At 37.4% G+C, this 15,308-nt stretch overlaps 1 protein-coding gene across 1 annotated transcript in view; it reads left to right on the forward strand.

Annotated features, from left to right (window-relative positions):
- The window catches only part of WDR47 (WD repeat domain 47), a 35,249-nt gene that overhangs the window by 14,082 nt on the left and 5,859 nt on the right, over positions 1–15,308 (forward strand). Inside the window, exons 5-13 of the mRNA XM_072420078.1 lie at positions 8,195–8,997; positions 9,764–9,887; positions 10,109–10,287; positions 11,123–11,380; positions 11,682–11,742; positions 12,685–12,848; positions 12,964–13,133; positions 14,349–14,519; positions 14,968–15,099. Coding sequence (XP_072276179.1) covers positions 8,195–8,997; positions 9,764–9,887; positions 10,109–10,287; positions 11,123–11,380; positions 11,682–11,742; positions 12,685–12,848; positions 12,964–13,133; positions 14,349–14,519; positions 14,968–15,099 — 2,062 coding nt within the window. The remainder of the gene's footprint in view (positions 1–8,194; positions 8,998–9,763; positions 9,888–10,108; positions 10,288–11,122; positions 11,381–11,681; positions 11,743–12,684; positions 12,849–12,963; positions 13,134–14,348; positions 14,520–14,967; positions 15,100–15,308) is intronic.

Genomic DNA, 15,308 nt, shown 5'->3' on the forward strand with positions numbered 1-15,308 from the left:
GCTGGTCTGTCTATTCATTACATATTTGGCATAATTTTGCTTATATGGGATTTTAGTGGATATGGTGGTCGATGGGTTCCCTTGATTTAGACCGTTAACTAGGCCCCTCCCTATTATGGAGCACTTCAGCATCCAAGTTCACAGCAAAGCAGATAGCTAGCCAAAACATGTTTTGGTTTTGGATTAAGTGGAAGAACGTTGGAACTTGTTGGGTTTTTACTGCTGTTCATGACTCATTAAAAGTAGTTTCCTCTCATTTATTGTTGCTGTGACAATCGCTTCACCTGGACAAAGAAGTAAGAAAAGAGAAGTGGGGCACAAGCAGCAATGAAAAGCAGTCTTTCCTTTTATTATAAAAAATGTTGATGTTTAGTATAAGCTTATCATGATACAAATAGGTAACTTCCTTCTGCAGACACCGTAGTTTAAGTGGTATCAGGTTTAAGATCATTCAAGCCTTTTACATCTCTTCTCTTAAGCTACGTACACACTTCCAATTATTATCGTAGGAAAACGAACGACGAACGTTCCTGCACGATATATATGAACGATCCTATAGCACCGATACTGCACATAGAGGTAACGACACGATCGTTCGTAGATATTGTACACACAATAGATACGATCGTTTAAGCGATAGAGGAACTATGTGCACGACAGGAAAGTGAACGGACGTTCGTTCATCACGCATGCTCTGAACATGGACGATCAACGAACGACCGTACACACGAACGATGTTCAACGATCGTCGTCCAATCCGATCCGCCGGTCCGGTCGTTCGTTTCCAGCGACTTTCCTCGTTCGTCGGTGTCGTTGGTTACTTTTTTACGAACGATTTTTTGCCCAATCGATCGTTCGTCGTTCGATTGGAACGATAAAAATTGGAAGTGTGTACGCACCTTAAGACTGCATTGCTGATTTATATCCAAAGCTTTCTAAACTGTGGAGGTATATTGAGTTGTGTTATCTGGACCAAGTCAAAAGTAAATGGCCCACGTACACTATAATTTCTATCACTGAATGGTCTCCCTATTACACCCCTTCTTATGTTTATTTTCAATGTGTAAACATACAGTTAATGTATCTCTTTTGCTGGGAATTCCTTACAAAACATGTTTTAATGGATATAATAGACTTAAAAAAATATTCTTTGAGATTATTTGTTCAATTAAATAATCTATATTAATATGAATATTTAACTCCAAGCTCTATCCCTTTAATAAGCACTCCTTCAAAAAATAGAGCAGAATAAAACTTGATAATAAAGTTTTAAAGTAAAGATAACCGAGACTGTTGATCCAAGGAACATTCGATTGCCTCATGGAATTAGGAAGGATTTTTATTCCCCGTGTTTGAACAAATTCAGCCAGGGTTTATAAGGGATTTTTTTTGTTTTCTTCTGGATTGACTATGTCTACAGGGTTTAAAATCTAGGATATGTTCATTTCTCTAGTGGTTGAACTTGATGGACTTTTTTATGTCTTTTTTTATTTCAACCTAACTATGTAACTGCATGCTATGGTGACACTGTTGCCAAACTGCTTCCCTATTACCACTTTATGAAACTCTCAATATCACCTTGCATTCTACTGAAGACTTGTGAGATTCCAGTGTTGTTCATCAACAGATCAGAGGAATAATTTATTGCTGTGCATTGAGGTGAGAGAGCAATTTAATAGTTCCTGAAAACACTGTTCTTAAAACACTGTTAAAAAACCTGAATCAATCTATACTACAGGTTAACAGACTACAATGTCTAGTGCGTAGGGTTATCAGCCAAATTGTTCAAGCACACCTTGCATTTTTTAATTGGACTTTTCTTTTTACCTAGAAAAGTATTCAAAAAATATCTTTATCTCACTCCCCATGCGGTCTTTATTGCATTCACCTTTCTTTCAGCTACCCTTATGGTGCCAGCTACATTTCCTGAACTTACAATGAGCATGTGTGAAATCGACTGCAGCATCTTCCCACAGTGCCTCACCAATCAACAACAATCTCTTTCTGTACATAATGACCCAGACACTGGGTCATTAACATTTGTAAAACTCCCTTGATCAAGCAGAGCCCAACTTTTTGGCATGCACAGGAGAACAGACGCTGCTGCCACCAGCATCATCTTTGTGGCCTTGTAGGATATGTGATGTACCGTTGGCTCCATAAATATTTGGACATTAACACAGTTTTAATAATTCTTGTTCTTTACATCACCAAAATGGAATTTAAATTAAACAATTTACCTCCTGGGCGGTTCATTTCTGTCCGGATTTATATGTCTAAAAGCAGTACATTGTTTTTCATGAAAATTTATTTTACAGTATAATATATTAGTATGAGTATACTAAAGTTTGAAACACAAAATCACGTCAAAATAATAAATTAAATACATTTAAAAAAATATATATATACTTATACTATTATAATGTAAGATACATTTTCATGAAACATATTGTACAGCTTTTAGACATAAAAATCCACTGTATTGCATTCAATACAGTTATTTTGTATTGAATGCAATACAAAATAATTTGAAATTCCCGCCACTCCCCCAATGCAACGGCCGCGCGCACCAACGTCACCTGGAACTCCCGGGTGTTCCATCAGATGCGGAGGATGCGAGAGGACAGGGATCGCAAAGAAGGAAGCCGGTGGACCAGGTAAGGCTCTATTTATCATTATTTTAGCTACAGCAAGTGTGACTCGGGGTTACTGCTTTTAGCATTTTTTTATTTTTTTTTTTTTACCGTCACACTCGGGGTTACCGCTGGGGAAGTTAAGATGCAGACCTTTGACTTTAATGAGTTTAATAAAAAATTTTTAAAAAGTTGAAAATAACATGTTCATTTTTAATACTGTGTTAAAAATCTTTTGCAGGCAATAACTGCCTAAAATTTTGATTCCATGGACATCACCAGATGCAGCTACGACATTTCCTTCTTTTTAATGCTTTGCCAGGTCTTTACTGCAGCGGCATTTAGTTAATATTTGTTTGTGGGTCGTTCTGTATGAAGTTTGGTCATCAGCAAGTGAAATGCATGCTCCATTGGGTTGAGATCAGGTAACAGACTAAGCCGTTGGAGAATATTCCATTTTTTTGTTTTAACCTCCCTAGTGGTAATCCCGAGTGTGGCTTTGGGGTGAATGATCCATACCAAAACCAGTAACCCTGAGCCACACTCGGGGTGGAATTGCCAGGGAGTTTCAAGTCATACCTGGTCCCCATTTTCCTGCAGCGTTCCTTCAGCGATGCCTGGCATCTGCATCACCAGCGTGTGAATGTTGGGGACGTGAGGCCGGCCGGGCAGTGAGAGCATGTGGCTGGAGGGCGGGACCTGGCGGGAAATTTTAAATAATAAGTATTTTTAATTGTACCATTTTAAAATTTTAAAATACTTAATATTCAGACTGCCAGGGAGGTTAATAAACTTCTGGGTTGCTTTGGCTGTATGTTTTGGGTTATTGTCCATCTGTTTTGGAAAGCGGTGTCTTATCAACGTGGCTAAATTTGGGTGGATTTACACAGACAGTATGTGTCTGTACACCTCAGAATTCATCCGGCTGCTTCTGTCTATGGTCACATCGTCAATAAACAGTGTCCCAGTGCCACTGGCAGCCATGCATGGCCAAGCCATCACGCTGCCTCCACCGTGTTTTATAGATGATGTAGTATGCTTTGGATCATGAGCTGTTCCAACTTTTCTCAACATATTTTTTTCTTGGCATTATTTTGGTGGAGGTTGATCTTGGTTTCGCTTTGCACCTTGCTGTGAATCCTCTGTAAATGCTTTTATGAAGGTTTCTCTTTATGGTAAACTTACATATTGATATACCTAACTCCTGGAGAGTGCTCTCCATTTGGGTGGTTGTGAAGGAGTTTTTAACCATGCGTTCATGCACCACTGTTGTCTTCTGTGAACGTCCAGGCCTTTTTGCGTTGCTGAGTTCACCAGTGCATTCTTTTTTTCTCAGAATGTACCAAGCTGTAGATTTTGCCATTCTTAGTATTTTTGCAATTTCTCTGTTTGGTTTTCGGAGCCTAAGGATTGTCCCTTTGACCGCATTTTGTAGGTTGACAGCAAAACCTTTCAAGGGCAAACAAAGAAACAACTCCAGACCTTTCATCTGCCTAATCGAGGATAACATAACAAAGGTTAAATAGGTTACGTCAATAGTCCAATTCATTTTGATCTCTTTAAAAAAAAAAAATACTCAAGAGCTGTAATTCCTAAACCCTTCCTCCAGTACCCTCAAATAAAGATGAGCGTCTGCACTTAATGTCCATATTTATTATATAACTGTAATATCAATATGTTTAATTAAACAGGTAAAATACCAAAATTTGTGTGAGCATCCAAATATTTATGGACATAACTGTATCCTAGGAGAATACAGGATTACCCTTCAATCATTCTCGCTGTGGCAACAAACCAGAAGGCTGGGGTATACAAGAAACTAAGCAAATAAAAAAAAAAAAGGACATAAAAATGCATGTCTTTTACTAAATTACTAGGGAAAACATCCCATTGGCCTAATGTTTAATTTTTGATGATGGCTGTACTTTAAGCAATTGCACAGGTATCTTCAGTACTCTGTGCATACTTAGTGATGCACTAATTTTAATTCTTTATTTGTAGTTGTCTAATGAATTCTTTTGTCTTTTATTTATCTGGCAACTCTATATCTAAGGTAAACATGTGCAAGGATTTGTTTAACCCACCTAGCAGTAATCCTGAGTGTGACTCAGGGTGCATTTTCCATGCAAAAAGCGGTAATCCTGAGTCACACTTGGGGTCGCTAAAAAGATTTAAAAAAAACACTTACCTTGTTCCGTTGTCGTCCCCCGGCGTCCTACTGGTTCCTGCAGGTCCTGGGGACACTGCTTCTCCCTCTGATCTCCAGTTCGGGAATGCAGACGATCTCTGTGATCTATATATATATATATATATATATATATATATATATATATATGCTACTGTACAGTTATATTACATGTATCACTATTTTTTTATTTTAACAGATTTTTGTGTTTTTTTAATTAAAGTTTATTAAATTTATTGAATATTGAACATATTTTGGTGAGTTATGCCTAAGAATTGTAGACCTACAATGTAAAATAAATATCCATGCAAAGAAATTTACCGCTTTTTGCGTGGAAATACGGACAGATTTAGAACGCTAGGGGGTTTACGCACAGCTATGAGATTCCTGTGATTTCTTTGTCATTTTGAGCAAAATAATATATTACTCTGCACTATAATTAATGCATTAATGCACGATAATGAGATTTGCAGAAAAGTTTCCAGTTTAGCTGAGAGGTTGTAATATGGAGTTTTTTTTCTGGGTAAAAGCCTTTTATCTTGGAGTTGCTTTTGAATTTAAAGGGACTATCTAGCATTTGAAAATAAAGACATTTAACCATAGAAGTAATAGAATGTTTTAAAATAAAATAAAATAAATTTGTTAGCTCCAGACTTCGCTTCAGTCTTGCACAATTGTACTGGCTTTTCTCCTGTACTGAAATTGCTTACTCCAGTTTCACTGTACAATGTAAGCATCTTCCAGTCTGCATTAGTAGAAGCTGCAGCAAGTTAGAGCCCACCCAATTCCTGATTGTACAAGATTCTGGTACATCTGGCTTTTTCCTCCCATTTAACAGTTTCCAACCCACCCATTTCATTCACTGAATTTGTGTTCTTTTGAACATATAGGTTCAGCATTTATTGTGGGTACAACTTCCTTTTTTTATGTCTCTGGATAAGCAACCTACTGGCTTCCTTACTCACTTCCATGTCCTGCCTGATTCAAAAACAGGTTTTATTAAGAATGTCTTAGATTGTCAATAAGGAGGAAGCTTTGAAACAGAACTAAAGTTCCACTTTTAGGAATACACGATCAGACAGGTCATTTTTGCTGAAAGGAACAGACTATATTCCATCTGCAGTAACACTTCCTACCTACCTGATCGCAATGGGGGTCGGGATAAAAGCGAAGTTGTGCATGCAATTCATCCCATACTGTAAGTATTGAATTTAATGTTTGTAGTCCTACGTAATCTATACACAATATGTATCCAGTCAGACAGTATTTAAGACAGGCACTTACGCTACACGTTGTTTGTAGATCTAAAGGAGTTTGATTGTCATATATACTGAGTTTGAGAATTCCATTGGTGCTCAAGTTATCTCTTTTATTTATACACATGGTTTTAAGGGGAACAATGGGGGGGAAAAAAAATCTGTGTTTTGAACCTTTCAGCACTCTGCTGTTAGAACTTTTTGGTTTGCAACTGTCAGATGGCTTTCTTTCCCCCTATCACCTCAGAGCTAGTACAAGGGCAGTATTACGGGTCTGCTGAACCCTTAATGTCTTCATAGAAAGCCCCTGTCACTTTGCATATTCACAAAAATATGCATAACTACATGGCATATTAGTACATAAATCACCATTGTGTAATACACAATTTTCTGATAAACATATAGGGGAAATGTGTTTAAAAAAAAAAAAAAGGTTTTAGGGTGCAATACTAATTTTTGCCAATTTCATTTTTTTAGACAGGATCCTAATTAAAATAAATAAATTTAATGTAAATTTAAGCCTGGTGGAAAGGTAAGGGGAATAAATAACAGGTGAGTCAATTTCATCAAGTAACCCAGAATATCCATTTTCCAGCAATAAATGCCCCCCCTCCTTCCTAAAAAAATCTTGATTTGATTGATTTTGATTGATGTGCATTATTGTTGGCCACAGTAGATGGTGCTGTGTCATCACGAAAAGTGTGTAACAAACTCTAATAATGTCTCCGGTGGCATTGTGTGAAACACTTGGCATATTCAGGTTAAAATAATTGTTTGTGCTTAGCCGGAAGAACACTTCTGTTAAAGAAGATGTTAATGCTGTACAGTAAAACTCAAAATAAATACATTATAGGAGACTGCTGTGTAAGAGCAATACATTAATTTAAGCAGACTGCTGTGTAAGAGCAATACATTCATTTAAGCAGAAATTTACATTGTTATGCTTACAATATCAGTAGTGTCCTATTGTTCCCACTTGCAACTAATTTGTTTCCCTGCTAACTGTCTGGAAGATATCCTGGAAGAGAATGAATATTATCCTGAACACTAAGGGTCAGAGATCATTGTGAAAAGGAAGCCCCTTACTTGTACTTATAAATATAGCATTCCTCTATAATGTCTCTTTCCGGCTTTAAGCAGTTTTTCAAGTTTCTCTATTTAGTGAAAGTTTGTGACAAAATAATGCTTAAAAAAATGAACATTTGTTAAACTATTAGCAATAGGCTTGATTCTATTCCCTCTGTCTGTAATATTTTCTTTAGATTTCAAGTTTACTAACATTACTAAGTTTACAACCTTCCAGTTCAGGCCATGTCTGCTTATTGAGTGTGGCCCCTTGCCCTATTGTTAACATTGCCTCTTAGGTATTCTAAGGTATTCTAGTCACCTTTATTTTATTGTGAAGTGCAGCAGGGGTTATCATCCCTCCATTTTTTTCAGTGCACTTTATTTCTTGCATTTTCATGACGGAACACCTTGCCAATGAAGGTATAAGGTCCATTTAGCTAAAAATAGGAAATATATTTATATTTTTTATAAAAACTGTCTCTCTCCCCCCCCTCCCCACCCACTGCTGACAACCTGCAGTTACTGTCGCTCTCTACTTACTGTCTGTGAGCAAGTTGATGGTCACTTCTCATAGTGTGTTTTCCTTTTTTTATCTTCCTCAATAAACTTTCAATTAAAAAGTGGCTTTTCTGATGGTTAGAAGAATGGTGCATGGTTCAGCTGACAATGTAGAAAAGCAATTGGCATTCAGGACAGTGTGCTGTCACTCTATAACAAACAAATGGCAGAATCGCCAGTTGTTGCATTAGTAAGCCTGTGGAACTGAAGGGTTATTTTCCCTTTGGGTCCTCTTAAAATGACCAAGCAGCTTAGCACAATATTTTCTTTATTATCATTTTTTTTTTATGTTTACTAAGTTGCTGGTGTTTTGGGTACATATGTTACCTTTCCTTGATGGAAATCCTAACGGGTTGATTATTTACAGGGGAAAAAGTAAGATATTTTCTACATAACTCATCTGGTGTAGGATCATCAAAGTGGGATTTGTAAAAATTTAAATACAGGTATGAAGTAGCAGAACTTTATTTTGTTTTTGTTTTTTCTTGTTACAGCTTGAATTAACAATGCAAGAAGCAGTAAAATGTCTACATGCCCTTGAAGAATACTGCTCTTCCAAAGATGACTACAGTAAATTGTGTCTTCTGCTAACCCTCCCAAGACTCACAAACCATCCGGAGTTCAAGGACTGGAATCCAAGCACAGCACGGGTGCACTGTTTTGAGGAGGCTTGTGCTATGGTAGCAGAGTTTATCCCTGCTGATAGAAAATTAAGTGAGGCAGGATTCAAAGCTAGTAATAATCGTTTATTTCAGCTTATCATGAAGGGCTTGCTCTATGAGTGTTGTGTGGAGTTCTGCCAGAGCAAGGCCACTGGTGAAGAGATTACAGAGAGTGAGGTTCTTCTTGGTATAGACCTTCTCTGTGGTAATGGATGTGATGATCTGGACCTAAGTCTTTTATCTTGGCTTCAGAATTTGCCTCCTAGTGTGTTTTCCTGTGCCTTTGAACAGAAAACCCTAAATATCCATGTTGACAAGCTTATGAAACCCAGTAAAGCTGGTTATGCAGACCTTCTTACCCCGCTCATTAGCAAGCTTTCCCCTTACCCTTCTTCACCAATGAGACGCCCACAATCGGCTGATGCTTATATGTCTCGCTCCCTGAACCCAGCGTTGGATGGACTGACATGTGGATTAAGTGGCCATGATAAGAGATCCGTTGACCCTACAAGCAAAACCTCACCTATGTCACACTCATTCGCTAACTTTCATTATCCTGGAATTCAAAACCTCAGTCGCAGTCTAATGTTGGAGAGCTCAGACTGCCACAGTATCTATGAAGAATCTTCAGAAAGGTAAATTGCAGCATGTAAATGCTGAAGTTAATATAAAGCTCAAGAGTTACATTTGTGTTTTGTTCATCATCCTTTGATGGTTCACTGCATTTTGTTTTTAAAAGTATTACTCCCAGCTACTCCACTCCAAAAAAAATGTTAAGACACCTTTATAATTTTATTAACCTATTTTAACCTATAAACTTGTGTTAACCTTAGACTTGGCTAGCCTTTACAGATGGATAAATAAAGGTACCATAGTCTCCTTTTCAATCATTTAAATGGACAGAAATTGCTTATCTTTACTGTCAAAACCCAAACTGTAGATGGGTAGGAACCTCTATTACGTTTTCATTGCTGTCTGTCCCAGAGTTTCCCATGAGGATCACAGCATTATAATCAATAATTTAAATTTAAGTTTTAACTCTATAAAACACTTAAAACAGACATATACCATGTGTGCTTCCTGGCAAGTATGCATACCACCTCTAGTGAATACACTAATAATAGTGGGATAAAAATATATGCTTACAATAGTTTGTCAATGCTATCATTATAGCAGTTTCATGTCATCCACCTGTATTGTGGCTGCAGCCTTTATTTCCTACATATGTCTACCAAATTGTGTATGAGAATACAAATAGGCACACAGGAGTTCTTTTTGATCAGTTTAATAAGAAGTCCCTACTTATTAGGGGAAAATAACAAGAAAAGATGAGCACAACTGTAATAAGCAATAAAAAGGCAGGTAAATGCAAAGGGTATTTTTCTTTTCTTTTTACCATAGGAGTGATACACCCCAAGAGAAGGAGGCTCCAAACAGCAGTGAGACCTTGTGTCAAAGTCCATGTTCTGAAAAAGACCCGAGTGAAGATCCCCCTGAGGAGCCCAGGAAACCAGACAAGAATGAGGTATTTTCTTTCTCTAGTCTGAAGCTGATAAATATTATTTATTATCCAATATTATCCAACCACAATAATTTAGTTGTAAAGTATCCATGAAAATGCCCCCCACCCCATTTCATTTCGCCAAATTTCCTTTGTTACAATACAGCACTTGTCTGTTTACTGTTTACAAGGACAAGCTAGACAGATTGTTCAGACTTGAAAGTTTTATTTGGAATGTGTTTCAGCTACGGGATTCCACAGATCAATTTGAAGAATATTACCGGCAAAAACTTCGTTACCAGCAGCATCTGGAACAAAAAGAGCAGCAAAGGCAGCTTTACCAGCAGATGCTTTTTGAAGGGGGTGTAAACCAAACGGAAGATGCTGAGCATCCGCAGAATCTCACTGAGCAATTTCTCAATAGGTAATAATAAGATGAAGCCACTCCAAACAGACTTTAGGAAAGATGTTTTAGGTTTTTGACATTTATAGCTGTTTAGACAAACCTCCATTGTAAGATAAAACTTTCGAAAGGGATTAAATTATTTTGAATGAAAGTTTGATAGTGTTTGAATTTTGTAATACTGAATTCACAATGGTTGCAATGGGTATTGTAGCACAATGCTGTGTTTGGATCCATTTTTAATGGAGTTTTCAGCTGTCCTGTTGGCGGTAATAACTAAAAGACTCTGATTTTATCCTAAAATAAAATGTAAATACAACTTCTCAACTCAAAGTTTGCTCTACAGCTCCATAATCTTGTTTCATACAATACAGATTTGTTTTAAAATATAGGAGTGTTATAAAGTATGCCTAGTGCAGGAAAACATATTTAACATTTTCACTTGTTTAATTTTTGCAGGTTTTCAGACTTAACCATACTGTAGTAGATATTAAAGTCCCATAGATAGATATACAACCAGACAGGATAACTCCATTTGCCTGTTTCTCTGCAACAGCAACTTTCTAGTAAAAATGATTGAACAGGTTAAAGCAGAACTAAACCTGAAAAGCAAAACAATTTTTGGGGCAGGCAGCTCTTTATTGTCCTAATAAAAAAGAAAGGTAGGGCAGATGTCAACACTATATGAAGTGCAACTACACCATACCATGTGCACTTGTGAATTCCATTATGTGTATGCTTAATGTGTAATCTAAAATGGCATACTGTTTGTTTTTCCCACCACACAGATTTGTTTACAAATAATGCATGTTCTCCACTACTAAGAATCAATGACTTTTTTTGTATTCTTCTTAAGGTCAATCAAGAAATTAGGGGAGTTAAACGTGGGGATGGAGCCTCTGAGTGAGGACATTCAACCAAAGACCAAACATCACAATGGTCCAATAGAAGGCAGCTCTTCAGCCACCAATGGCCACACACCTCCAGTATCAACTTCATTGCTTAGAAATCCACAGCCTGATGGACAGAGCATCAGTACCAGTACTCCTCGAAAGCAAGATGCCACTAACCACATCCCATTCCCAGAGGAGTCACCTGTGTTTGGAAGTTCTGGGTCAGTAAAATTTTATTACCAGTTTTGAAACCACATATACAACTTTAGAGAATTCTTGCCTCTTCATTTAAAGGGTAAAGAAATGTTTTCACAAAGTTTCTTTACAAGTTGTACCCACCCCTCTATCTAGGTTGTTCTTGCCTAGATCCCATATTGAGGCCTGCAGAAATGTTTGTAATGATCAAACCTTGAATATTCTCCATTCTGCTTTTTCAGTGTTCCAAGAAAAGAAACTTGGTTGTAATGGCATTTTTTTCAGCTGTTATCCTCTATATAATCTTTTGATTGATTTACTTTCTAGTGCAAAAGAGCAGGGACAGTATGAAGAAACTGCAAGTTCTGGATCAAGAAAATGTTCGGAGGTAACACTTTCAGTTTACCCATTACAGTACCCATTATCCCTCACATATGTTTTTGCATCTTTTTTGGCAGGAAATTAGGTGGTCATTTATTACTTTTACTGCGACCAGTGTAACTTTTCCAACAAAACCATCTGTCAGCTTGTTTAAGATTGATAAACTCCCATTTGTAAACGCCAACTTCTGAGTTCAAAGGTTTATTGTAGCAGCAAGTGAGGGAGGAGGTAAAATCATGGGTATAATATACCGCTGAAGCAAGATGCATCCATTCAGCCCAAGGGCATAAAAAAGTTGAAAATTGGGCCATACAGTCGCATGTACACATAGCGAGAATAAAAGTAGGTATGTATGTAATTACCTTTTAGGCAAAACATATATATGTTATAAACGTGGTACTTTGGACATGTCCAGTGCACCCTAGCAATTCCTAAAGACAATTGGTGAAATATCTGAAATGTAAAAAATGCTTCTAAATAGTTCCTAATTTATAGTCCTAAGAGTTGTTGGAGTTGGGAGTGTTTGTTTATTTTACATAATACAATAAAGGGCGTAAAATGGCAGCTGGTGTATAAAATGCCAGTAAATTTATAAAGATGAACTACAAAACTAAAATAGTTTAGTGAAAACCTTATATATATATATATATATATATATATATATATATATATATATATATATATATATATATGTGTGTGTGTGTGTGTAAATAAATTTATAGTTTAGTGTGCAGGGTAGGAAGTGAATGTAATTTCCCCCCATGCATATGTGGGAGGAAAAAAGATGAAAATGTTAACCCTTACCCACTTAAGTTTTGAAGAATGTAGATATACTTTAGGTTGCTGTACTGCTATTACTTATTCTAGTTGTTCGATTTCTACATGATTTTGTGATATTATTGTACTATAGTTTAGACCATACCATAAGAGTTCTGTGTTATTCTTACAGCCTGATGGCAAACAAAAGCAGCAGTTTGTCTGTCTCACCACTTTGGAGGACACACAGGCAATTCGGGCAGTAGCTTTCCATCCTAGTGGCTCACTGTATGCCATTGGATCTAATGCTAAAACGCTAAGAGTTTGTGCATACCCAGATGTAATTGATACCACAAGGTAAGAATGCTGTGCCTTAAGAAGCACTGCATAGTATTGATTACACAATTTTGCTCACTTTTAAATTTTCTGCATTCTCAGAGATCATAGTTGTTCCTTTTTTTTTCCTTTCAAGTGTCCCTAATGGGCCAGTGCAACCTGTGGTGCGATTTAAGAGGAATAAGCATCACAAAGGGTCAATCTACTGTGTAGCATGGAGCCCATGTGGGCAACTGCTTGCTACAGGTTCCAATGACAAATATGTTAAAGTCTTACCATTTAACGCGGAGACCTGCAATGCAACTGGTAAGGCCATTTAAAGGTTGGTGATCATGCCTCAGAAAAAATGCACTCATTCTGCAAATATATGCAAAGCTTTAGGTCTAGGAAACCATAGCAATCAAATTTTGTTAACTTAAGTCATTTAACTGAAAGATGAATTCTGATTGCTTGCTTTGGTTGTGGGTTGCTGGATTTACCATTTTGAAATACATCTGTTACAAGAGAAAAAGGCAGGTTGTCATTTCTTTGCTTTGCCTTTAAAAAATATATTTTACTGTCTGTCATGCCAACCTCTACATTAGGTTATTTGGATTAATGATTGGGAACATATGATTAGCTAAGAATTTTTGATTTTGTCCCACATATATGTCCAGCATTCTCGCTTCTGGTTATTTATTAAAAGTATATCAGGCAGAGATCCACCATGACGGCCAAGCACCTAGCATTTTCAGAAGGTGGTCTGCAATGCCAATCCCCATAATTGTTTTAGGACAAGTATACTTTTTATTGGATGCTTGTGGCTGTTGTGAAAAATAAAGCTGCCCCCAATGCCATAATGTAACAGTATAATAATATTGCATGCTATTTATATATAATATATTATATATAGAATGTGTGTGTGTGGCGCAAACCAGCTCTCAGCAGCATCTTTGACGTCAAAAATGTCCTCAAAATGTTGCCCCTTCAGGTGTTTCTTCAAATTCTGGGACAGATAATAGTCTGAAGGGGCCAGGTCAGGTGAGTAGGGGGGATCGTGGACCAATTGGAAACCCAGGGTGTTCAATTTAGCAGCCACAACGTTGGATGTGTGCGCAGGTGCATTGTCCTGCAAAAAAAGGATCCCTTTGGTCAACTTTCCACAGCGTTTCGTCTAAATTGCCTCCTTCAGCTGGTCCAGGAGGCTAGCATAATACTGTCTGGTGATACTAGAGCCCTGAGGTAGGTAGTCCACCGACAGAATACCGTCTTTGTCCCAGAAAACGGACGCCATGACTTCATACTAAGATAATAGGCTGTCATATGCCCCCACACTAATTTTTCTATTTCATCTAGAATGGGGCAAAGCCAGGAACTTCTCAGCACTCCCTCGTGTGTTACATTATAGCATTAGGGGGCAGCTTAATTTTTTTTTTTTTTCTGTGAACTTGATTTATCAGTTTAGCTTCATGATGTAATTTGTTGTTATATACAACCAACAGAAAAATTGTCTTTTATCTTATTTAAATCTTGCTTCTTCAGGGCCAGACCTGGAATTCAGCATGCATGATGGTACGATCAGAGACTTGGCATTCATGGAAGGACCAGAGAGTGGAGGTGCTATTTTGATAAGTGCAGGAGCTGGAGACTGTAATATTTACACCACAGACTGCCAGCGGGGACAGGGGCTGCATGCGTTAAGTGGACATACAGGTATACATGGCAAAAAGTATGTTTCTTTATTTTTTTAGTAAATGTTTATATTGTCCGATATTGTACCATCCTTAAATGTGCAGAAGACAGCAACTTAGATTTCACATTTATTTATTTAGACCTTGTGGGTCTGGTGAGGTCTTTAATGACTATTGAAGGTATAGAAAAATGTTTTAGGTCAGAAAGGATTCTTATTTTGCCTTTCTATTCTGCCTCTTCTTCTTACCTGAATTTTGACCCACTCTGTGTATGGATAAACCACTTATAGACTTGTAAAGTTCAGGGCTGTCCAACTCTTCTGACTGAGTAAACAAACATGGTTTCCCTAATGTACATCTTTTATGAAAAGCAAATAAACAATGTTTATATGTTTATATTAAGTACATTTTTCAAAACTAACTTGAAAAAGTTAAGAAATTCTCTATAAATCGGCTATTTTTTGTTTCAGGGCATATTTTGGCACTTTATACTTGGAGTGGGTGGATGATTGCGTCAGGATCCCAAGACAAAACTGTGCGATTCTGGGATCTGCGTGTGCCAAGCTGTGTTCGTGTAATTGGAACTACATTCCATGGAACAGGTAAAGTAGAAGTGGTAACTTGATTAACAGATCATGTCAGACCTAAAGCCTAAAGCTGCGTACACACTTCCAATTTTTATCGTTGGAAATGAACGACGAACGAACGAACGATTGGCCAAAAATAGTAGTTGGAAATGAACGTCCGGACCGGCGGATCGGATTGGACGATGATCGTTGACCATCTATCGTGTGTACGGTCGTTCAGTGAT

Source organism: Pyxicephalus adspersus, chromosome 8, assembly GCF_032062135.1.
Source record: "Pyxicephalus adspersus chromosome 8, UCB_Pads_2.0, whole genome shotgun sequence".
NCBI lineage: Eukaryota > Metazoa > Chordata > Amphibia > Anura > Pyxicephalidae > Pyxicephalus > Pyxicephalus adspersus.